This window comes from Ranitomeya variabilis, chromosome 2 (assembly GCF_051348905.1).
Source record: "Ranitomeya variabilis isolate aRanVar5 chromosome 2, aRanVar5.hap1, whole genome shotgun sequence".
Lineage (NCBI taxonomy): Eukaryota > Metazoa > Chordata > Amphibia > Anura > Dendrobatidae > Ranitomeya > Ranitomeya variabilis.
Genome location: NC_135233.1, coordinates 313,475,014 through 313,500,804, shown reverse-complemented (window position 1 = coordinate 313,500,804; position 25,791 = coordinate 313,475,014). Strand labels below are relative to the sequence as shown.

General features: G+C 42.6%; 1 protein-coding gene across 5 annotated transcripts in view; it reads left to right on the top strand.

Moving 5' to 3' along the window:
- The window catches only part of AFF2 (ALF transcription elongation factor 2), a 706,159-nt gene that overhangs the window by 181,176 nt on the left and 499,192 nt on the right, over positions 1–25,791 (top strand). For all 5 annotated transcript variants that reach the window (XM_077285241.1, XM_077285245.1, XM_077285243.1 and 2 more), the window contains exon 2: positions 25,206–25,326. In XM_077285241.1, the coding sequence (XP_077141356.1) occupies positions 25,206–25,326 (121 nt within the window). The remainder of the gene's footprint in view (positions 1–25,205; positions 25,327–25,791) is intronic.

Genomic DNA, 25,791 nt, shown 5'->3' with positions numbered 1-25,791 from the left:
TCTGCTTCACGTCACCTGTCGTATCTATGGTATTTTTCTGTGCTGTGGTGTGCATAAATATGTGATTCTTCAGCATTTCTATTAGTCATGCCTGATGAAGAGACCTGAGTATTCTCGAAAGCTTGCAATTTGTTACCATCTTTTCAGTTAGCCATTAAAAGTTATCAACCACTGAGGACTCTCAATTCTAAATATTTAGCTAGCATTGTAAGAAATCAGAGTCTTCTCTAAATTTACAAATTGGTAAGGGGGCAACAGTTGTAGGTATAAGATGGATAAATTACAAGAAATATTAATCGCTATGAAATAGATGGTTCTTGGTATAGTAAATGAAACGAGCCAGCTTCCATTATGTGTAATCGCTGATTGCAGACCGTTTAGCGATCACTTTTCCTTGGTCCTATCCGGAAGAATTTTAGAAGTATCCTACTGTCATTTTTCCCGTCTCCATCTAGCTCGCACGCCTCGTCCTCCTGGAGCTGTTTGCTTTTGCTATTTATTCCGGCTTTAGGGCCATTAGGAGAACAAAAATGGTGTCTATCTTTGCTTTAATTTGATGCACAGTTACGCCAGAATCGTCTCCCTGTTTACTCTCGTCATGCTGCATTTTTTCCGTCATTATCTTCCCGCTCTTCGCACGGCGAATGCGACATGACAAGGGGATTATAATAGTGATTTAAATGCACCTTGAAAACACATTGTTAACCAAATTCCAATCATTGATGTCATTTACATGTGTCTGCTTTCAGAAGATGAATACATCCTTTTCATGCACTTCCTTAACATCTGTAATAATGTCCCTAAGCATTTTAATAAAACAAAAAAAAAAGAAGAGCGACAAGCGACTCATCGCAGACCAAATAAGTGAATGTGGGGATCTAACGGAGGCTTGTAAATATTTCTGACAGCATGCGGCTACTGACAGAGAAAATTGTGTAAATTGCCAGTTGTTATCATTTTTTTTTAATAAATAAGCCTCATCTTTGTTCGTTGTCCCCATTGATGGCTGTCCTCTGTGTAGTGGGGTATCTGAAGCTTATTTTCATAGGGACCATTTCTATTCCAGAGTAATTCAGCGCTGATTTACACATCAATTACCCGTCCTCATATACGTTTTCATGCTCCCCTGCCCGACATCAATAACGCATTACAGCGTAAACGCTTTATTTTGCATCATTTTTTATAAGGAAAACAGATAACTAATCACCCGGCGCAACATTACCGTATGATACTCCAAACAAGAAATGTTCTGTTTGAAACCGCATCTCATTTATCCTCCATACTCATCAGCTTATCTTCTAGGCCCATTCTGTCCCATAAGGTCTTAGAATTAATCATTCGCATTGTGTTTTACGGAGTGGCTCGGTTTCAAAATAAAATATATTTTTTTTCTTTTTACAGTTCATCCAATTGATTCTGTATGAATATAAAACGTGTGAATTTTATTTTCCAGTTAAAATAGCATTGCAATATTTTTCGCTCAGGTCAGCCATTCCTACTCAACTGAATATTGGGTTTAATTCTAGATAATAAATAGAATAAAATGGAAAGGATTTCTTACACATTTCACAAATTAAATATAGACTGAACAAATGAGCAAAATTAGAATTACTAACTTAATTTTATTTATTTTATTCTACCTTTGGTTAGGTATCAGTAATTTATATTCAGTGTAGTAAATACTTACCGGTTCTCAATATAAGTCTAAATCTCAAAGCATGGCTATCGTAGGCTTACATTAAAGGGAATCTGTCACAAGGCTTTTGCTACCTCATTAGAGCGCAATATGATAAGAGACCCTGATTCCAATGATGGACACAGTAGTTGTGACACAATCACAGATTTTAGATGTAGTATTTAGCAAAGCTGAGAAAGCTGACCCTGCCCACACCAGGGTACTGTGTACACTGTCTATAGACAGTGAGCTGCATATCAGAGGAGGACCAGGGCTCACGAGAGCTGTAGTCCATCTAATGATAATAGCCTGGTGATAAAACATTCATTGTATTGAAACAATAGCACAGAGCCTAATAAGTGACACATCCCTGAACTCTATATCTCAGCCCCTACCTCATGCTGCCCTCAGATTACGTAGCAAAAACCTTCTGACAGATTCCCTTTAAGAGAGGAAGGAACAGTTCACAGTGTTTGCCGCAGTCAAAAGATATCTGAGCGTGACCAGAGCAGCACTACCTAAGCTACTGCTATGCCCTGTACATGGCTTAAGCAACATAGCGAATCAGAATAACTTTACGACATTTATAATTGGAGTTATTTGCTCATACTATTACACTTACTACATATTGGGATAAGAACTTGGCATTGGGAATACCCCTTTAATTTGCATCACTGATTGCCAGACAGTGATATGGGTGGAGTTATACACAACTCAACATTCTGAGCACTGCTGCGCTTGCAGCAGAGAAAACTGATTATTTCACAATCGCTGAACAAAGTAAACTAGTGATACATCACTGGAATCAGAATTTCTGTCCCCTACATCATTCTGCTGTCTGATTACATAGCAAAAACCTGATGAAATATTCCCTTTAGGGTTTGGAGTAGGGGAATACTAAGAGAGTACATGTGGCTTTGTAACCATCTTTACAGTATGCTTCCATACAGATGAACAATTTTCATTCTTGTCTATATCTTCTATACAGACCAGTGTGTCCATGGCAACAGACTACAAACACTCCTCATGTAGTCAGATCCTGCAATCATGCCGCCTCTTACTTTCACCATTTTCTCTGTGACATTACAGATGCATAACCGGGAAGATGCTTTCGGTCATGCCGTGTTTCCCTTTTTTAATCAGCAAAACAAATAAGTAATTAAGTGAAGCGATGTTATATAACGACTCACAAAACCGTCAATGTTTTGTCTGCGCCTGTGTCTCATTTGCCCTCAGTCTCTTCAGCTTATCTTCGAGACCATTCCTTCCCATGAGAGCTGGAATTAGCCCTTCAAATGAGGATTACCAGAATGGCCACATTATACGTTTAGTTTTTTTTTTTTTTCAGTCAAAAATTCCGAATTCATATAAAAATGTTGTCTTTTTATTCTGTGGCAGAAAATGTTGCTGCAGTTTTTTTTTATCCGTCACGCAGTGGTTACAGCACATGCTAAATAACGTCTAGATTGCACAGAGGTCTCTGAGGGACGGGACGGTGCCGATAATTTTATCTCGTGTGTTTTTGGCATAGTGAGACGTACAAGTTATTTCTAGAACTGGTAGAAAAGAGGCTTTATTGAAATCTACTTACTTAGAGTCGGTAGTAAAGAGATTCTTATTGCCAGGGGTGCAGGTTTCATCTTTATGGCTGAGCGTGTGACAGGCATTGTGGCTCAGGGTATAAGAGATTTCTATCCAGCTCTCTTTTTTATCATTTTTACTAAGTGATAAAATCAAGCCATCATAAAGTCTTACCATAACTAGAAATCAATGCAAGCGGTCAGTTATGCCCACAGAAACATGATTAGGGGTATGTGCACACAATATGGAGTTGCTGAGGGTTTGACTCTTCACACAATATGGAGTTGCTGAGGGTTTGACTCTTTGCACCTGTGCAGTGTCAAACCCGCGGCAGCCAGATGTTACAGCACAGTGGACGGGATTTCAAGAAATCTCATATCCACTACACATCCACAGACACCTGCAGATCACCCTCGTAGACGGACATGCGGCGCGTCTCCCCAGACCGCATCATGTCAATTTTTCTTGTGGACTGAACACATGCAGATTCACCTGCCTTTAATAGGCAGCAGCGAACATGCTTTGCTTCCATAGCGTTGCTGCTTCCGGATTGTGTGCACCCGGCCTCACTAGGATATCCATGGTCCATCCCTTATGGTGTTGCTGTTTCTCATCAAAAGAATCTGTGACATATGAACACACTTTTGTGGCTTTCAGAGAGGTTGATTCCATGCTAAAGGGACAAAGTCCATCTCTTCAAGTGTAAGGAGTACCATTGCTTTATTGAGTGTATAAAGTCTACGCATTATTCTGACTTTGGGTGGTCTGTACTGTGGGTTATCAGCAAAACCGTGTCCGGCTATGTTCATACATTGCACTTTTGCTGCTTTTTTTATGCAAATTTTAAGCTGTGTACCAGCAAAGTCTGAGATTTCAGAAATCTCATGCACACATTGTTTTTTTTTTTCCTGACTGATTTGGAAAACTGCTGTGTTTTTGCAATCTGTAGCAGTCACTTCTTTCAGCATTTTACACCCATAGAAAGAAATGAGTAACTGCTAAAATGCAGTAAAAAATGCCGGTATCGGGATTTGCTGCTTTTTAGTGCAAAAACCTTAAGGAAGTTGCATCATGTTTTTTTTTTTTTTGGGGGGGGGGGGGGGGGGGCACTAAACTTCATCAGCATGCACAGGAGACAAAAAAAATGCAGCAAGACAAAAAAAAAAAAACAAATTCACAGCAAAATCTGCTTTTTGTAAGTAACTTCTTTAAACGCAAGAAAGCAGGTTTTTCCTGCAGAAAAAAAAAAAACGCAGCAAAACACAACGTGTAAAGCCGGGTTCACATTTGCGTATCTTTTTCGTAGCGTTTGATCTGCGTGCGTCATGCATACATATCTTTAACATAGTGTACGCAGGGACATGCGTTCGCATGCATCGTTTCGCGGTGTCCGGCAAACGCAACATGTTGCATTTTTTGAGGCGTCAGTTATGCGCAGCCATGTGCATGTGGATGACTGCGGATTGAGTGCATCAAAAAACCGCATTAATGTCTATGGGAACGCATTGGTACGCAAGGACATGTGTACGCATGCGTTTGATACGCTTCTGTACTTCGGACTGCGCATGTCCAGGAACTGATTGAGACACGCCCTCCTGGAAATATCAAACGCATGCGCATAAACAACACAAACACAGGCAAAAACACATACAAACACATGCAGCGGGTTTTTTTTTTGCCATCATGCGTAAGCTGATGCGGATAAAAAACATTGCATTTGCATGCGTTTTGGCATGCATTTGCACATGCAGATGATACGCTGCGCACAGTTATGCAAATGTGAACTTAGCCCAAGGGAGTAATTTTGAAAAATGGCTACATTGCAGATTCCTGCTGTGTAACGTATTTTCTCTGTCCCCCATGACGGCACCACGGAGAGAGGGGATCCGCCCATCAAGGACAGGAAACCTACAGATAAAAAGGCGGTACCTCTCTCCCGCATCAGTTTGGTTTCCTGTCCTTGACGGGACCTGCAGCAGATCTTACCTCAGATCGTCGTTGGATTCCGGGGCCAGTCAGACCGGTTCAGGCAGCGGGGGTTCCCTGCCTCGGCTGGGCTGGGCCACCCGAAGCGCCACCGCTGGGATCAGTAGGTCTCTAGGGTGAGCGGGGACCGCAGCAGCAGTGCTGCGGCTCCTACAGGAATCCTCACTACGTGGGGATTCCAGACGGCACACACCCGCATGAAAAACCACCGGAGGGGTTCCTCCATAGGTGGAGCAGGGCGCGACAATGCGCGCGTGAATAGCGCACCAGGAAGCATCCAGCGTGGTGTCGGACTTCCGGGTAACAACGCGCATGCGCGGGTGCCGCAATGCCTGCTGGGCAAAGCAGGGCATTCTGGGCGGCGCAGGGCTTGCTGGGAAAGCGCGGTGCATGCCGGGATTCGCGCATGCGCACAATCTAGTATCAGGGAGCGCGCGGAAATCGGCGCGCAGGATATTTAAATGGGGGCTGTCTCCCTGGCTAGTTGCTCTAATGGAGTACAGCCAGCGTTCCCCAGCAGCTATGAGTGACCCCGAATTGCAGGGCTCACCAACGCAGCAACCGCAGGCACCGCAGCAGCAGCAGCAGCAGAAACGCCGGCAGCAGGGGCAAGGGACCTCTCATGTCCAGCGGCGTGGAGCTGGAGCACGGTCTGGATCTCAGCACAGCAAAAATTCTAGTGCTGCATCCGGATCAAAGGAGCACCATACTGTCGATACAGACCATCCACAGCTGGTACTGAGGGTACACCAGGTGGTGAGTGATCTCCGTGAATGCTCCGGCTAATAGAGCCTACCTTTTTCTTGTTGTTTTAGGGAAGGAAGAGCGCAGGAAAGTCCAAACATAGGATCTGCGCCCTTTGTAAAGAAGATTTACCTGCCTCCTGGGAAAAAAGATTATGTAAATCCTGTATGGAAGAGACTCTCTGAGAAGGGCTTCCAGGGTTCGCCACAGAACTCAAAACATTAATTAAAACTCAAGTGGAAGATACCTTTAAGTCTCTCCAGGAGGGTAAAAAACGTAAAAAAATTAAACAAAAGACCCCTATATCTGACTCTAGTGACTCGGATAGTGGGGAGATTAGTTCAAATTCATCCGATTCCTCATCATCCTCTTCATCATCCTCTTCTCAGAGAGGTCGTAGTTGTTTCCCATTAGAAGAAACAGACTCCCTAATTAAAGCAGTCAGAAGTACCATGGGTCTTGCTGAATCCCACACTAAAAAATCAGTCCAAGATATCATGTTCGGTGAACTGGATCAGAAAAAAAGAAGGGTGTTTCCCCTTAATGATAAAATACAAGCCTTAATAAATAAAGAATGGAAAAAAACCTTTGAGAAAGGCCCTACTTACCCCCAAAAGAAAATACATTTTTGAAGACCCTGCATGCTCCTTTTGGGAAAAAGCACCTAAATTAGACGTAGCAATCGCTAAAGCGTCAAAAAAGTTTGCCCTACCTTTTGAAGACATGGGGGTCTTAAAGGATCCCATGGATAAAAAAGCGGATGCTTTTCTAAAAAGTTCCTGGGAAGCAGCAGGGGGGGGCCTAAAACCAGCGGTGGCCGCAGCTTGCACTTCCCGCTCCCTTATGGTATGGCTTGATCAGCTGGAATCCCTGCTCAAGGATAAAACATCCAGAGACAGTATACTGAATACCCTACCAGTAATGAAAGGGGCAGCCGCTTTTCTGGCCGATGCGTCAGCAGACTCCATCAGGCTTTCGGCCAGATCAGCGGTATTCTCCAATGCAGCCAGAAGAGCCCTCTGGCTCAAATGTTGGCCCGGAGACCTCCTAACAAAGACAAAACTTTGTAATATTCCTTGTGAGGGAGAATTTCTTTTCAGCTCTACTCTGGATGATATTTTGGAAAAGGCAGGGGACAAAAAGAAGTCCTTTCCCGTCCTGCAATACCCATCTTACAAACGTCCTTTTCGGAGTAAAAAATTCTTCCGTAGGAAGCCCCCTAGGCCACAAGACAGATGGGAAGATAAAAAGAATAAGAATAAAGGGTTTATTTTCAACAAAAGCCCCACCGATCCCAAAAAACCTCCACAATGAACTTTCGCCCCAGGTGGGAGGAAGATTGTCCCTCTTCCTCTCAGCCTGGGAAAAGATAACCAGCAGTGCCTGGATTCTGGACTTGGTAAAATCGGGACTGAAATTCAAATTTCTTTCGTTCCCTCAACCGTTCTTCCTGGTGACATCTCAGAGAGCTTCTCCGCAGGAGCGGATAGCTCTGGAACAGGAAGTCACAACACTATTGAACAAAGGGGTTCTTCGGGAGGTCCCCCTCCAGGAAAAAGGGAGAGGATTCTACTCTCCGATTTTTCTCAGGAAAAAACCAGACGGGTCTTTCAGGACAATTATCAATTTAAAAAACTTAAACAAACACCTGATTGTGGATCCTTTCAAAATGGAAACAATAAGGACAGCAGTCAAAATGTTGTTTCCGCATTGTTTCATGGTAGTACTCGACTTAAAGGACGCATACTACCACGTCCCCATTCACAAAGACTTCCAAAAATTCCTCAGGGTGGCAATCGAAATAGGAGGGATGGTAAAGCATTATCAGTTTACAGCCCTACCATTCGGTCTCGCAATAGCCCCAAGGGTATTTACCAAATTGATAGCGGAAGTCATGGCAGACCTGAGAAAACAAAACACCCTAATCGTCCCATACCTGGACGATTTCCTGATAATAGGCAACTCTCCCCAACATTGCAAAAACCAGCTAGAGTTAGTTATGGACTCTTTGGAAAGCTTGGGGTGGCTCCTGAATCTGAAGAAGTCCAGACTGATACCGAATCAGGTTCAGGAGTACCTGGGAATCACGTTGGATTCCATCTCTCAGGAATGTCGCCTACCCCAAGAAAAGATCCAAAAGATGGTGGGGTTAGTGTCCAGGGCAAGAGATCTCCCCTCTATATCGCTTCGAGAAGCAATGTCTCTCCTCGGGTCCATGACAGCCTGCATTTCTGCCGTCCTATGGGCCCAGTCACATACAAGGGAACTGCAATGGCAGATATTAGCGGAGGAAATTTTTCTGAAGGGAAATTTAGAAAGTCAGTTCACCTTCTCATCAAACACAATTCTCTCGCTAGATTGGTGGACAAAAGACAGCAATTTGGGTCGCGGTCTGCCATGGGTGATCCCAGTGTCAAAGGTGGTAACCACAGACGCAAGTCCCTTCGGCTGGGGGGCTCACCTACACGATCTAGTGGTTCAGGGGACATGGTCAGACGACACAAAAGAAGCATCCTCCAACATGAGGGAATTACTGGCGGTAAAATTCGCCCTTACAGAATTCCAAAAACCCCTTCACTCACATCATGTAAGACTGTTTTCAGACAACAGAGTGGTAGTGGCCTACATAAACCATCAGGGGGGAACACACTCTCAACCGCTGATGGAAGTCACACATTCAATCTTACAGATGGCCGAGGAAAATTTAGCATCCTTGACGGCACTTCACATAAAAGGGGTGGACAATTTCAAGGCAGATTATCTGAGTCGGGTCTGCCTAAAACAGGGAGAATGGGAACTGAACCAGTCCATATTCAATCAGATAACGGAGATGTGGGGGTCTCCGACAATAGATCTCTTCGCAAACAACCTAAATCGGAAGGTGACCACCTTTTGTTCCATAAACCCAGCAGGGAACCCGGTGGCGCTGGATGCTTTCATGATTCCTTGGAAGCACAAACTAGGTTATTCATTTCCCCCTATCACTCTGATACCAGCGATTCTGAGGAAAATAAGGGAGGACAGCGCCCGGGTGATATTGATTGCCCCTTTCTGGCCGAAGAGAACTTGGTTTTCCCGGGCCAGAAGGATGTCCATAACAGACCCTTGGATACTCCCAGACCTGCCCAATCTCCTGTTCCAGGGTCCAGTATCACACCCGCAGGTAGCGAGGTTACACATGACAGCTTGGAATTTGAGAGGGGGTTACTGATAGAGAAAGGCTTTTCTCAAGGTCTAGTGTCAACCCTCTTAAAAAGTAGAAAATTAACAACTACTAAGCAGTATGGTAAAATCTGGAAGAAATTCCTCTCTTCCTCGGGGGCTAAAATCTCCGAGGGAATCCCTCTCAAATTGGTGTTAGAATTTCTGCAAAATGGGCTGGAAAAAGGCCTAGCCACTAATACACTGAAGGTTCATATTGCCGCACTTGGGGCACTATTTAATTACAATCTGGCAAAGAATCGTTGGGTTTCCAGATTCATTAAGGCGGCAGAAAGATCTAGGCCTCTACCCTCACGTAGAGCCCCACAGTGGGACTTAAATCTAGTTCTTACGGCCCTTACCAAAGCACCCTTTGAGCCCTTAAAAGAACTTCCCTTAAAGATTCTATCCCTTAAAACCTCCCTTTTGGTAGCCCTCACTTCAGCCCGAAGAATTAGCGACATACAAGCCTTGTCAGCCGGGCCACCCTTCACACTAATATTGGAGGACAGGGTGGTATTAAAAACTGATCCGGCATACTTACCAAAAGTGGCCTCCCGGTTCCATAGGTCCCAAGAGATCTCCCTTCCCTCCTTTTGTCCTAACCCTAAGAACGAGGGGGAAAAATCACTACACACGTTGGATGTCAGAAGGTGTCTCATCCATTACCTGGAGGCTACTAGGGAGTGTAGAGAGGAAGGATCTCTCTTTGTGTGTTTTCAGGGGCCTCGGAAAGGCAAAAAAGCCTCCAAGGGTACATTGGCAAGATGGATCAGGGATGCCATCAACCTCGCGTATACCTCAAGCGGGATGCCAGCTCCAGGGGAAGTTAAAGCTCATCCAACCAGGGCGATGGCGGCTTCCTGGGCAGAGAGAGCCGGAGCAACAATAGACCAGATATGTAGAGCCGCTACTTGGTCTTCACCCTCAACTTTCTTTAGGCACTATCGGTTGGACTTAAATTCTTCTTCAGACCTTACCTTTGGTAGAAGGGTTCTGGAAGCGGTAGTCCCTCCCTAATGTAGACAGTCTCTGCAATTCTCTCCGTGGTGCCGTCATGGGGGACAGAGAAAATAGTAGTTACTCACCGATAACGGTGTTTCTCTGAGCCCATGACGGCACCCGTACATTCCCTCCCTCACGCGTGGGTGTGCACACTCTTACAATGTTTAGTTATGTATATAATCGTTAAGCACGCGGTATCTCTATTAAGGTTTAGTGATGTTGAAACATTTGTGATTGTTAACCTGATGTTCCCTTTATACTCTGTAAACAAACTGATGCGGGAGAGAGGTACCGCCTTTTTATCTGTAGGTTTCCTGTCCTTGATGGGCGGATCCCCTCTCTCCGTGGTGCCGTCATGGGCTCAGAGAAACACCGTTATCGGTGAGTAACTACTATTTTTTTTCTAAAAGTGGAGGTTAGTTTGATGGATATTAGTATAGTGAGGACAGAGCAACCAACTTACCGTAGTAAACTTTTAATTGTGAGACATAAGAAGCTAGAAGTCTAGATTAGCCTGATCTTGATGATAATGGGAATACGGCCAATGTCCCACATGCAATGTGAGGAACTCATGCGAGTCTATCGCCTCAATACCCAGCACTGCCACCGGCACTCGGGACCGGAGTGTGCGACTGCATGTATTTTTCTATGCAGCTGAACGCTCCGATCCGAACCGCCGGCGGCAGTGCCGGGTATTGAGGCGAGAGACTCGCGCGAGTTTCTCACATTGCAGTTGCAAGTGTGACTCCAGCCTAAACCTAAATCTCCTTGACCGGAACAGTCTGCATTTACTAATTTGTGTCTAGTGAATGGACATATAAACCACAGAGGTCAATATGGGGAGCCCTTATAACACTATGCGACCCATAGAAGCGTAGAAACCAAGGAAGTACCAAAGGTTTTAGTAAATATGCTCAGCTAGAACTTCCTGTGTTAATAGAGAGGACTGATCTATTAAGAAATCATCAGTCTCTCCCATTCTGATGAGCTTTTCTCTTTTCTAAATGAGAGAGCCACTGCCAGACATCTCTGGTGGCAGCTCCTCTCTAGAGAATAAAAGGACGGGCGGTCCGAAATAGGACATGCCAGATACTTATCTCCACCGAGGGACACTATACGCATTAGATTGTTGGCCGACCTCGTCGATATTGGTGGGGTCAGTCGTAATCTACTGCGAATGGAGCTTTTACAAGTAGGGATTGTCCGAAGCAGAGCACCTCATTAACAGCTTCTAAACGTCTACTCCTTTTTACACAGTGGGGGATTGAAGAGGGGAGATATTTGGGCTCTAATGACTTGTGGCGGGAATGAAGTACATGACTTTCTTGTTCGCACTTGGTGGAGAATAAACTTTGATTTTTGCTATCTATCCCTCACTTCCTACATGATATCTACCGTAATCAATGTATATGTTGTGAATATATCTGTACTTGTTATTAATAGTGATGAGCGAGTGTACTCGTTGCTCGGGTGGTCAACGGGTATTTATGACTGCTCGGATATTTAGTTTTCATCTCGGCAGCTGAATGATTTACAGCTACTACTCAGCTTGAATACATGTGGGGGTTCCCTAGCAACCAGGCAACCCCCACATGTACTTAGCCTGGCTAGTAGCTGTAAATCATTCAACTGTGTCAACAAAAACTAAAACTCCGAACACTAACAAATACTCGGAGACCACCTGAGCATGCTCAGGAAAACCCGAGCAACGAGTACACTCGCTCATCACTAGTTATTAACAATAACTATGGAAACGAATTATTAACTACCGTAAGTATTAGACAAACCAATTAGCTTTTTGATGTAAAGGTCTTAATGAAGTTGTTGGGATTTGTTTGGTTTCCATAAAGCTCAGTAGCATGGTGCAGCCAAGACCCCCAATCAGTCTATCATTAGAAGGGGATAACACTCTCGCTAACGAAAGTATTAGTAAGTAACGTGATGATATGTGGGAGGTGTAATGCAAGAAATTACCATAACATGTTATTAATTATTAAGTACACCCGACAATTGTATAATAAGAATTTCCGTTTTTTCTACCCTACAGAAACCTACCGCTGTACGATCAGACTGCACATAGCCGTTACTGATTTCCAACAGCGCTCAGTCTTTCTATTTGCACGTGTAATCAATATAGTTGAATTATATGTACAAATGACTTTGTTCCATATGAGCAGCATTTCCTATTGATTTGAAAGCACTTTCCAAGTCTACTTTTCCTTATGTGGTGTTTAGACGTTATAGATGTTGTAAGCTTTGTGCAAGATAAATGCATTTTGTGCAGTTTTATGGTGCACTCATGACATAAATATGTGGTGGACACAGTCAGTTTTTGAGAAAGAGCAATTACCGAAGCCTTTGAATGACTTAGAAAGGCAAAGATCCGTCATCACCAGAGCAGAACAGAAAGGGGTCACAGAAGATAGTCGTCTCTGGAAAGCTTAGAGTGAATATCCACTCCACTATTTAAAATAAATAAAAAATTTGTTTTTAATCTAAATAGCTACAAAATTGTACACTGGTTAATATTTTGAATCTATGTTTTATTTTTTTATATATCACATAGAGCTAAATGTAAATTCTACAGTTCTGCTTACCATAGTCATCACTAGAGGGCGCTCCGGAGTTTACTTATAGAATGAAGTTCATAAAATCAGTATACACTTAGCTGTTTACCTCCCCCTGCTGGTGGATAGAACACTATTGTTTACCTTGATTTGATGATTCACCAAAGTATTTTTGCCAGAAAACCGCTGTAAAACACTTTGAAAAGCTTGTGGCTCTTGGCATTTTTACAACAGTTTGAAACAACCCTACCGAAATTAGTGAATCTTGGGAGGTGCCGGATAGAACAGGATATAGCTATGAATGCCCGACATTAATTGAAAATGGCAAAATACATTACACCAGAAATGTTACTCCAGTCAGTTTCTGGTGAGACGCACAGTGGTGCACACTACTGATATGATACACCTTTTAATGAATATGGCATATCTCATCCTTGAATGCCCCTCCATAATACTGGGTGTACAAAACACCAAGGCAGGTCACAGTCCTTTCCTTCAATATGTCCAGGGTGTGAGACATCGGAGTTGAATCAGCCAAGAGCATGGTGCCAATGGCAAAGAACCTCTAGTAGGAGACCATAACCAAGAGGTGACAGGCTGAGAAAAAACTTGTGGAGGAGCTCAGATGGTCTCCTGGTTTACACTCAATATTCAGGAAGACATCTATAAGAAAAGATCCATTGCAACACGGCCAGGACCCTGTATTGTCCCCTGATATTTCTGGCCAGAAAGTATCAAAGCAGCCAGCAATGCCAATAGCGCCTGACAGCATTGATAAGGCACCTAGTTTACTGAAGAGACCATTAGTAGAAAGTCTATCTTATCCCAAAAAAGGCCACTGTTTATCAGATTAGTGGGTGTGTGTTTGGCACTCAGGTCAACTGTTTGCCAACGCCTCTGCGCTCAGACGAAATCAGTGTGCAGAGCTGGAACAGCACAGCTTTATCCCTTGTGTTGTAGCTGTTCTTGGGTATTGTGAGGCCACGTTCCCACGATTAGGAAGTAGCACTGCTTTGGATGCAGCATATTTTTTACTGCATCCAAAATGCTGCGTTCTAATCACGCAGGTAAATCCGCATGTGTTCACTAAACCGTACATTCTATTGTTGAAATTTCTGTCGCGGAGGTTAGCGACTTTGCAAGAGAACTTGACATGCCGTGGCTCGTAAAGCCGCACCAAATATCAGTTTCCTCCAGTGATCCGCAGGTGCACATACATGAATAGTGTACATTGGATTTCTAGAAATCCCATCCACTATGCTGTAACATCTGGCCCCTGCTGGTTTGATGCTGCATAAATATGCAGCGTCAAACCCGCAGCAGTTCCCGATCTTTGGCACGTAACCTAACTCCGCTTTACTGCACTACAGCTGAACAGCAGTGTCAAAGAATGGCCACTACACGGTGTATGGAACTCAATGCGAGCTTACTATTTGTCAGGGTTCCCATAGCACGTCTGCTACTACGTTCAGTAGCTTTGTCATTACCTCCAAAACCCTGCTACATGGGATTCAGGCATGTGTATTGACGGGTCATTGACCATAATGATGCGGACGGAGGCGCAGTGGGCAATTTTGTGAATTGTTTTTTTTTTTTTTTTTGTGAATGGCCAAAAATGATGTACAACAGTGCACACTGCATCTCCGTATACATTATTGTAGTGAATGGCCCCGCCGGTGCATACGTCTCAATCCCGTTTTGCAGGGGGGGGGGTGTTCGAACTCAAGCTTCGATGGAGCCACTGAACGTAGTGGCAAATGCAATGTGAACCCTGCCTTACTATGATGTCTTGCAAGCTTGGTAAATAAAGCGTTTCCTGCTCGGGGAACAACATGGCTGTGGTTCTGAGTACAAATCCCACCAAGGACAACTCCTAATTTTTTTCTGGGTATCCATCTTTATTCCCACAAACCAAAAGCATACTCTACCGATAGAGGAATTAGATTGTGAGTCCCATTGGGGGGGGCAGTGACGTAAGAAAGCATAACAAATAAATAATAAAGTGCTCAGAGTGCCCCCCATTACAGCCTTGTGATTTCACAACATATAAGAGATGTACAATATAATAGCAAATAGGTAGCAAGGGGTATTAATGTCACTTGTTAATTATCTTGGTGGAGATGTTTCAAGCCTAAGAACAAGCACTCCAGAAGTGTTAGAAAGAGCCATACGACAAAGTGCCACTTGTCAGCTGCATAATTAAATGTAATCAGTTTTCAATGGGGAATTTTTGTTTTAATACTCTAGCTGGTGGAGACCGCAATGGGAACATGTTGGCTACAAGGTCTGCCATCATTTAATGGCTATAATTGGCTGTAGTAGTGTTTCCTCTCTTTGTAAGACTTTTAAATTTCTTCAGCACTACTCTTCTTGTTACTGTGTAGTGTTGGAAATCATTTTTCACATATTACTACAACATATGACTTCACAGGAGAAGCTGCCGATGATGAAGCACTGCCAAGAACAGCTTCAACAGTTATCTCAGCAGCACTAATGCTTGAGCTTTTTTTTCCTTTTTTTGTTTTTCTAAAAACACTTACCGTATTCAAAACTGCATAAAATAGACAAAATGTTTTCGAGGAATAAAAAATAAAACATTGAAAACAAATTTTACATTGATTGACATATATGCATGTAAATACCTTATATACTCCCAAAAATATTATTTTAACATTTAAACTGAAAAAAAAAAAATATGTAACTTATTTTATAGAAAACAAATTATTATTATTTATGATTATTACAGCGCCATTTATTCCATGGTGCTTTACATGTAAAAAGGGGTGTACATAATAAAAGACAAGTACAATAATCTTGAACAATACAAGTCACAGCTGGTACAGGAGGAGTGAGGACCCTGCCCCCGAGGGCTCACAATCTACAAGGGATGGGCGAGGATACAGTAGGTGAGGGTAGATCTGGTCGTGTAGCGGTTTGGTCAATTGGTTACTGCAGCTTGTAGGCTTGTCAGAAGAGGTGGGTCTTCAGGTTCCTTTTTGAAGGTTTCAGACAAATGAAACATGGACCTATTTCTTAGAAGTCCAAAAGTACAGTGAAACCTTTCATAAAGATCACTTTCTATCTAGACCAAATTTATTTTTTGATAGTCAGCTGTCCTGATATATATATTTATAGGACACAAGACTTGGCACTGATATATATATATATATATATATATATATATATATATATATATATTTATTTAAAAGTTGAAATCTTTAAAACACTTATACTATTAACTAAGCTTCCATGCATGAGGTTTTGCTTGGCTTCAGTGGTATTTTATTGCTGTTTTTTACTGCACTTGTATACTAGTTTATTGTAGTATGAATCCGCCAATTGTGGCAGGAACAGTTAAGTCTTACATACTCGGAGGAGACTTTTGGCAGGGGAAAGAAATATTTGGATCTTGGTCACCATCCACCTCTCGTGTCTCCCCTTTTCCTCATAGTTTGTAAGCTTGCGAGCAGGGCCCTCATTCCTCCTGGTATCTGTTTTGAACTGTGATTTCTGTTATGCTGTAATGTCTATTGTCTGTACAAGTCCCCTCTATAAGTTGTAAAGCGCTGCGGAATATGTTGGCACTATATAAATAAAAATTATTATTATTATATTATTATCTTGGATTTCAGCATACCTTATCTTTGTGTTCTCAGGGGAGATATGCCACTGTCAGAAAGATCTGGAAATCATTTTCTCCCCTCTCTCCATTTAGAACACATGCACGTTGAGTTTCGGGAGGGATAGATGACAGCCTGAAAATTCATTAAATTGACAGCTCTCTTAGGCTAGGTCCACATTAGCGCCTGAGTCCGCAGTGTGTCATCTGCATGCGCCTATGCATGCAAAAATGGTATAGGTATTGTATGTATGCATTATATATATTATATGTAATACATATATATATATAAATTTACACACACCAGTTTTCTGAATTGGAAGTGCCAGTGTGTGTCTATTGCAGAAACAAAAGTGGACGATTGCGCAATGTTTGACACCTAAAAAATGCAACATGTTGCGTTGCATTCGCCGCACCCCACCGCACACCACGAAACGACGCATGCGAACGCAAAACCATGCGAATGCATGAAAACTCATGTCCATGCGTATACCATGTTACATATATGTACGCATAACGCATGCGGATCAAACGCTGCAAACAAAGACGCAAATGTGAAACCAGCCTTAAAGGGAACCTGTCATCAGGGTTTTAGATTTCAAACTTAGGGGAAGTTTCTAATGGCACTTTACTGCTGATTCCATTTTTACCATGCCAAGATCTCTTGCCTGCGCCATTAGTGCCTGGGTTGGTACATGCTCAGCAAGGTCTTGGAGACACAGATTATCGATCTGCACATATAACATCAAGGGCCTTGGCGGTGCTAGTGAGAGATCTCAGTAGAGACAGCAGGTCACTGAGACAAGAGTGACCTGTCAGTCAAAGACAGGCAGTGGGCGGGGAATAGAGAGAGAGGCAGGAGAGGTGCAAGTGCATTGTTCCACCCAGCTGCACTTGCAGCTCATTAGCATACAGTTTCAACTCTGGATTTCTCTGAAATGGCAAAATGGATTTCTACAAGCAAGATAAGGTTTTAATTGGCATTAAAGTGCCTTTCCATACATGCCATTAGCTTGGGGTATAAAATCCTGATGACGGATTCCCTTTAATTGTATGTCTACCTTTATAGACGAAAGCAATGTAAACAGGCGCACAATACTAAAGCAACAGCAGTTACAAGGCGCAGGCACCTAAGCCATTAAATGTTACATTACATTAATTCCCTCCGCTCGGTACGTTTACAGGATCAAATACAGGTTTTCTGAATCATAAGAACTTTAATTGAGTAGATAAAGAGGTCCTCATAATTATAAACTGCAGTAGGTATAACAAGAGGCTAAATACATAGCTGTGGTTTTAATTAGCTGGTGCTTCAAATTAGTAATTGTGGTTTCAGTCAGAAATCAGCGACTTTCTACACAGTTAAAGAGTCAGCAATGAACAGTTCATTCCTCATTATATCTCTCCATGTGAAGATTTCCGGAGCACGCCATGCTGAGCTTGAAGGGAATAGTCATGTATTCCACACTGGTTATCTTCCAGCAGCAGTGGAGCTCTATGGAGATTAAATATATTATCGCTCAAGATATGAGTATTAACTGTTCTTTGTAGAATCGGGGAAAAAAAATAGGAAACAGAAAATGAGAGCGTTTTAACCGTGGGAGCGTTTGTTTACAGCCGTTGACTGCCAACATATTTGCCACCTTAGAGCAACGTAAAATATTAAATTACCAATGAAATAAATATAATATTAGGGAGAAAACGGCCTCAGGTGCTGGTTGTATCAAGTCCTAGAATACGACAGATGCAGCAGAGCTTAATTTGTCAAATACAAACGTGCAATAGGAGAAAGGAGTAGTTTTACATGCAGATATACCTACTACATTAGCTCTCCTTGGCGATTCAACGTATGATCATAAAAGAAATGCAGACTGTAAGATAAATGGCAAAGTCAGAGTCTGAGAGCCACATAATGTAGACCCTGATTCCAGGGATGTGTCACTTACTGGGCTGCTTGCTGTTATTTTGATAAAACCAGTGTTTTATCTGCTGCTTTTACATAGTTACATAGTTATTAAGGTTGAAGGAAGACTTTAAGTCCACCTAGTTCAACCCATAGCCTAACCTAACATGCCCTAACATGTTGATCCAGAGGAAGGCAAAAAAAAAAACCCATGTGGCAAAGAGGAAGCCCCACATTGAGGAAAAAAATTCCTTCCCAACTTCACATACGGCAGTCGGACTAGTTCCCTGGATCAACGCCCTATCAAGGAATCTAGTATATATAACCTGTAACATTATACTTTTCCAGAAAGGCATCCAGTCCCCTCTTAAATTTAAGTAATGAATCACTTGGCAGAGAGTTCCATAGTCTCACTGCTCTTACAGTAAAGAATCCGCGTCTGTTATTATGCTTAAACCTTCTTTCCTCCAGATGTAGAGGATGCCCCCTTGTCCCTGTCACCGGTCTATGATTAAAAAGATCATCAGAAAGGTCTTTGTACTGTCCCCTCATATATTTATACATTAAAATAAGATCACCCCTTAGTCTTCGTTTTTCCAAACTAAATAGCCCCAAGTGTAATAACCTATCTTGGTATTGCAGACCCCCCAGTCCTCTAATAACCTTGGTCGCTCTTCTCTGCACCCGCTCTAGTTCAGCTATGTCTTTCTTATACCCCGGATACCAGAACTGTGCACAGTATTCTAAGTGTGATCGAACTAGTGACTTGTATAGAGGTAAAATTATGTTCTCCTCATGAGCATCTATGCCTCTTTTAATGCATCCCATTATTTTATTTGCCTTTGTAGCAGCTGCCTGACACTGGCCACTGAATGTGAGTTTGTCATCCACCCATACACCCAGGTCTTTTTCATTGACGGTTTTGCCCAGAGTTTTAGAATTAAGCACATAGTTATACATCTTATTACTTCTACACAGGTGCATGACCTTACATTTATCCCCATTAAAGCTCATTTGCCATTTATCAGCCAAGCTTCTAGTTTACATAAATCATCCTGTAATATAAAATTGTCCTCCTCTGTATTGATTACCCTGCAGAGTTTAGTGTCATCTGCAAATATTGAAATTCTACTCTGAATGCCCACTACAAGGTCATTAATAAATATGTTAAAAAGAAGAGGGCCCAATACTGACCCCTGTGGTACCCCACTGCTAACCGCGACCCAGTCCGAGTGTGCTCCATTAATAACCACCCTTTGTTTCCTATCCCTGAGCCAGCTCTCAACCCACTTACACATATTTTCCCCTATCCCCATTATTCTCATTTTATGTAACAACCTTTTGTGTGGCACCATATCAAAAGCTTTTGAAAAGTCCATATACACTACATCTACTGGGTTCCCTTGGTCCAGTCCGAAACTTACCTCTTCATAGAAGCTGATCAAATTAGTCTGACATGAACGGTCCCTAGTAATCCTGTGCTGATATTGGGTCATGTGGTTATTCCTCTTCAGATACTCCAGTATAGCATCCCTTAGAATGCCCTCCAGGATTTTACCCACAGTAGAGGTTAAGCTTACTGGCCTATAATTACTGAGTTCAGTTTTTGTCCCCTTTTTGAATATTGGCACCACATTTGCTATACGCCAGTCCTGTGGTACAGACCCTGTTATTATGGAGTCTTTAAAGATTGAAAATAACGGTCTATCAATGACTGTACTTAGTTCCTGCAGTACTCGGGGGTGTATCCCATCCGGGCCCGGAGATTTGTCAATTTTAGTGATTTTTAGACGCCGCTGTACTTCCTGCTGGTTTAAGCAGGTAACATTTAATTGGGAATTTTTATCACTAGTCATATTGGCTGCCATGGGATTTTCTTTTGTAAATACTGATGAAAAAAAGTCATTTAGCATATTGGCTTTTTCCTCATCCTCATCCACCATTTCACTCAGACTATTTTTAAGGGGGCCAACACTATCATTTCTTAGTTTCTTACTATTTATGTAGTTAAATAATATTTTGGGATTATTTTTACTCTCTCTGGCAATGAGTATCTGTCTCAATCTTTGCTGCCTTGATTTGCTTTTTACAGAATTTATTTAATTTTGTGTATTTATTTAATGCCTCCTCACTACCTACTTCCTTTAATTCTCTAAATGCTTTCTTTTTGTCACTTATTGCGCCCCTTACAGCTCTATTTAGCCATATTGGTTTCCTCCTATTTCTAGTATGTTTATTCCCATACGGTATATACTGTGCACAGGTCCTATCCAGGATGCTAATAAATGTCTCCCATTTTCTATGTGTATTTTTATGCCTCAGGATATCGTCCCAGTTAATTGCACCAAGATCCTCTCTCATCCGTTGGAAATTTGCCCTCCTGAAGTTTAGTGTCTGTGTAACCCCTCTACTACCCATCTTATTAAAGGCTACATGAAAACGTATTGTTTTGTGGTCACTATTCCCCAAGTGACCCCCAACTCTTATATTTGATAAGCGGTCTGGCCTGTTGGTTAATATTAGGTCTAGCAGTGCCCCCCGTTCTCTGCACACTGAGCTCTGTATAACCACGCCCACATCGCTGATTGGCAGGTCCCTGCTCATGTACAGTGTACGCAGGAAGCTGTCAGGCACTGGTGGCGGTGGGGGGGTTACACAGAGCTCATGAATATGGAGGGCTGCCTCGCAGCAGGTTTACTAGTCCTCTAGTGGTAATTTGCTGATAAAATTATGATTTTATCAAAACTACACTATGCAGCCCAGTAATGGACACATCACTGGAATCCGGGTATCTGCCCCTACAATCTCAGTTCAGGTGGCAAAAAGTTTGTGGCAGATTCCTTTTAAGTATGTACCTATGATATTCTGTATTTCTGTGAGCTCAGAATATAGCAGAGCTCAGTCTAAATTCAGTTTTTGAAAAGTCCCTCCAAACATCTGGATAGATATGCAACTCCCATTATGAACTTTCACATTTTATCATACAATTATGTTGAAATGTACCAGCTGTACACTGCTATTGTTATGAATTGGACTTTTTACATAACTGCCTGTGGTATGATGGTGCATTGCTACTGACTTTACGTAGAGCTTAAAGTGTTATTCCCCAAAATAATAATGTGCTCTATTATAAAGTACACACATATTAATGTATTCAGTTGTGCCAATAAAATTAATTTTTAAATCGTTTTGCGCACTTCAGAGCACAAAGGATGCCCCTCCAGTTACCAATGTAATCGCCCTGCTGTAATTCCAGTGCACCTTGCCGATCATGCTCAGTACAATGTCTCCCAGCTGCCTCCAGGACCGACACAGACTGTATTCTACATATAGATTGTACTGTATGCCTTTGTTTTCTGTCTACGTGATTCTTTTTCTGCCATGTACATCAGTATGTGTTCTTACAAAATTGTTAGCTGGTTTCTAGCGAATCTCAACTCTACTGTATTCCTCCAAAACTCACCTTGTAACAACTGGACATTGTAGATCTGAGGCGTAACCTGAGCTGCGTCTATTGCAGCTTCGTATCATTGATCTGTCAGCAGCAGCCAACAAACACAGCTCAGCAAGTGTCTCAACAGGCTCAGTTATAGAGGAATGTAGAGGAGGTGTTTAGCTCGGCTCGAAATCGGCTAACGATGTGAAAACCCAGAAGCAGTTATACTGATGTAGGTGACAGAAGATAATAGCGGCAGAGCAGGGTATTGTACTGCAGCAGAGAGTGAACAGAGGCATAAGGTGAATTCTACATTTAGATTAGCTTGATGATAACTCAGACAGATGGGGGCTAGTTGTGAGTACACTGGAGATGGGGAAGGAGTCTGCAGCACCGAGAAGAAGCAAGGTGCTGCAGGGGAATATAGTTTTATTATTATTAGCTGTTTGCACAGTCAAGCAGATAGAGATGAAAGAAGGCACACATTTACAAGATATAAACTTTATGTTGGGCTTAGTCTTTATAATAACAATAAGAATGCTTTGTAAAAAATAATGTGATCGTGTGAATAACCCTTTGTGTGTGTATGTAAAGCAACTGAATTTATCAAACACACACACACACACACACACACACACACACACACACACACACACATCACCATCTTTTACTATACGGTCAGTTTTCCCTATTACATGTAAAGATAATTACGAGACTCAGTGTCTACCTGTGTATCTCACTGCATGTAACAAATTAAGTAAAAATCATGGTGTGTCAGTTTGGGGAAATAGTGAGTGATGGAAAAGTGACATTTGGCAGGCTGGACTGTTTGTAGGCACTGGTCTCACATTGGATTAGAGGGGTTATCCGGTCTAACATTGGAATTTTGCAATCGATCTATGTGCACGCACTGTGCGCTGCAAGGATTTGCTTGTTTTGGCGCCAGGATTGGCGGTGATGTATGCAATATGCATACTCTGGGCTGAAGCTGTCTAGTAGGAGTGGCCTCACTCCATACTGATGTATGGAGCGAGGGTGTGGCTGTTTGGTGGCCACGCTGTCCAGTAAGGCGTGGTCATCTAGTGGGTGCGGCCTCACTCGATACAGATGTATGGAGCGAGGGCATGGCTGTCTAGGGGGCACAGCTGTCCAGTGAGGCATGGCCATCTATTTGGCGCGGCCTCACTCCATACAGGTGTATCTGTCTAGTGGGCATGACCGTTCAATGAGGCATGGTCTAGTTGGAGCGTCCTCACTCCATAAAGATGCATGGAGGGAGGGCTTGGCTGTCTATTGGGCATGGCCATTCAGTGAGGCGTGGCCCTCTAGTTAGTGCAGCCTCACTCCATACAGGTGTATCTGTCTAGTGGGCATGACCGTTCAGTGAGGCATGGTCTAGTTGGAACGGCCTCACTCCATAAGGATGTATGGAGTGAGGCTTGGCTGTCTAGTGGGCATGGCCATTCAGTGAGGCGTGGTCCTCTAGTTAGTGCAGCCTCACTCCATACAGATGTATCTGTCTAGTGGGCTTGGCCATCCCGTGAGTCCTGGCCCTCTAGTTGGAGCGGCCTCACTCCATACAGATGTATGGAGGGAGGGCATGGCAGTCTCGTGGGCATGGCCATCTAGTTGGCGTGGCCTTGCTAAATACACTTTTATAGAGCGAGGCCGCACCCAATTGACGACTTCTGCCCGGAAGTATGCATATCACATACTGTACATCACCAATGTTCTGAGCTCAGAAATCGTTGAATGCTTGTAGAGCACAGTTCATGCACTGGGCGGATTTAAAAGTCTGCAGTTACACAGAGAGTCTACAGACTTTTCATTTTTGACCGGACAACCTCTCTAATGTGGATTGTGTAACTCTTGTATCTAGGTTTTGTTTTTGTTCTCCAATTCAGAAGTGATAAGAGAGTGCCTTCTAAATATCTACAACAGTATTTGTCTTCTACACTTTTGCCGATCTTTTTATGGAATATACACTAATGAAGTTTTGTTTTTAGCAATTCTGGACTAAATATTTGTTTTATTTACTCACTTGTGCTAGACCCCCTACTACAACATGACAGTATATGTATATTAGGTTCATTTATGTATATTTTTATTTACTTATCGGATCACTCCAATTCAGATCTAACAAAGGTTATCTTGACTCAGAACATATGGGACTTTAATATTATGGCACCAAAATAGTAATTTGACACCTATTGGCTTATGCAATGTTAACTTCTATATATCTGAATGGCTTTTAGGACCTAACAGACCGCGATAACCACCACCGATAGTCAGCATTGGGTGCTTTTATACTATTATAATGGAGTGGCAATGAGTATGCACAACCGCTGCTCAATTCATTCTCTACGAGACTGCCAGAAGAACTGAGCTTGGCTTTCTTTGGCATGTATAGGGAATGTGTGTATCTACGGTCACACGTGTAGTTGTTCCTGTGGAATAAAATAGCCCCATTCTGACAATCTGCTCTGGTGGGACTGTTGGGACCTCCATAGATCAGCAGAACAGGTAACTGAATATATGAGATAACTTCTATCTACCGAAATACCGCTTCAAGATATCTTGACCCCTTTAAATGAGATAACTCTCTGACACAAGTTATCAGGATGATTTATTATAAGTCATGCTAACTTTTGCTACATCTATTGTGGGAAAAATATTTGTTAATATGTTGTACATATTGTACAAAATACATGTCATGGGCATCTGGTAGCCCAAGTGAGTCAAAAAGGATTCAGTGGGGTGTAAGATGATCTAATAGTGGGACAATCTTCTGGAAGTAGGCCAACCATACACATTAGATGTCTGTTGGCCAAATCTAATTTATCCAACAGCTGTGTTTCTCGCCCACCCATAAACATGCATTATCTAAGTAGGCATTTATTTCAATAATTTTATGGAATTTACTTATCCTTCTGGGGTATAACAATTGGACATCTTGAAAGCTAGCCTTCCCGCTATTTTTTCTTCCAATGTCTACCAGCGAGGAACATATTAGGTCGTAGGATGACACTGACAATAATTATTAGGGTCAGATGATGTTGATAAATGTGTAATACTAGTTAAAAAATGTCAGTCAGTGATTTCCATGTAGAACAAGCGAGTGAGTGGGACAATGTGTATGTAACTGTGGGTGTAACATTTGTGTGAACTCTTTGTAGCATTCGGAAATCTTCATGTTTATTCTTTTCCAATTTAAACCTGGCTGTTTCTTCTCATCCACCTTATCTTTTAGACCATTATAAATGTATGAATTCATAGGGTTAAGTATTGGCAGTACAAGAATAAATACAATTCGCTAGTATATCCTGCATTGAGCAGGGGGTTGGACACGATGACCCTGGAGGTCCCGTCTAACTCTAACGTTCCATGATTCTACGATGATGAGGGCTGACAGTGCCATGTCAGGACACACAATATGAGTGATATGTTAGAAATATTTTGCATAATTTTTCTTCTCTTGTCTTTATCAGTCAATATGAACAAGACCGAAATGCCCTCAAGAGAAAGGAATGGGAACGAAGAAATCAAGAAGTCCAGCAGGATGAAGACCTTTTTGCCTCTGGATTTAATCTTTTTGGGGAGCCATACAAAGTAAGGCTGATTAATTAGATTGGAAAGATTCGTATTCTGTTATTAGGCTTGATTCTTATAGTTACCATTACATTATGTGCTTTTTTTTGCCGATATGACCCATTGTGCTTTACTTTATTATAATAACAGAAGAAGATGCAGAGACAAATATGTGACAAGCAGAGCGAGTGCCGCATCCCATCTAAGGCTACTTTCACACTAGCGTCGGGCTCGGCCCGTCGCTGTGCGTCGGGCCGACGTTCCCGACGCTAGCGTTGTCTCCGCCGCACAACGGGGGCAGCGGATGCATTTTTCCAGCGCATCCGCTGCCCCATTGTGAGGTGCGGGGAGGTGGGGGCGGAGTTCCGGCCGCGCATGCGCGGTCGGAAAAAGCGGACCGTCGTGAGCAAAAAACGTTACATGTAGCGTTTTTTGGTCCCGACGGTCTGCCACAACACGGCGCAACCGTCGCACGACGGTTGCGAC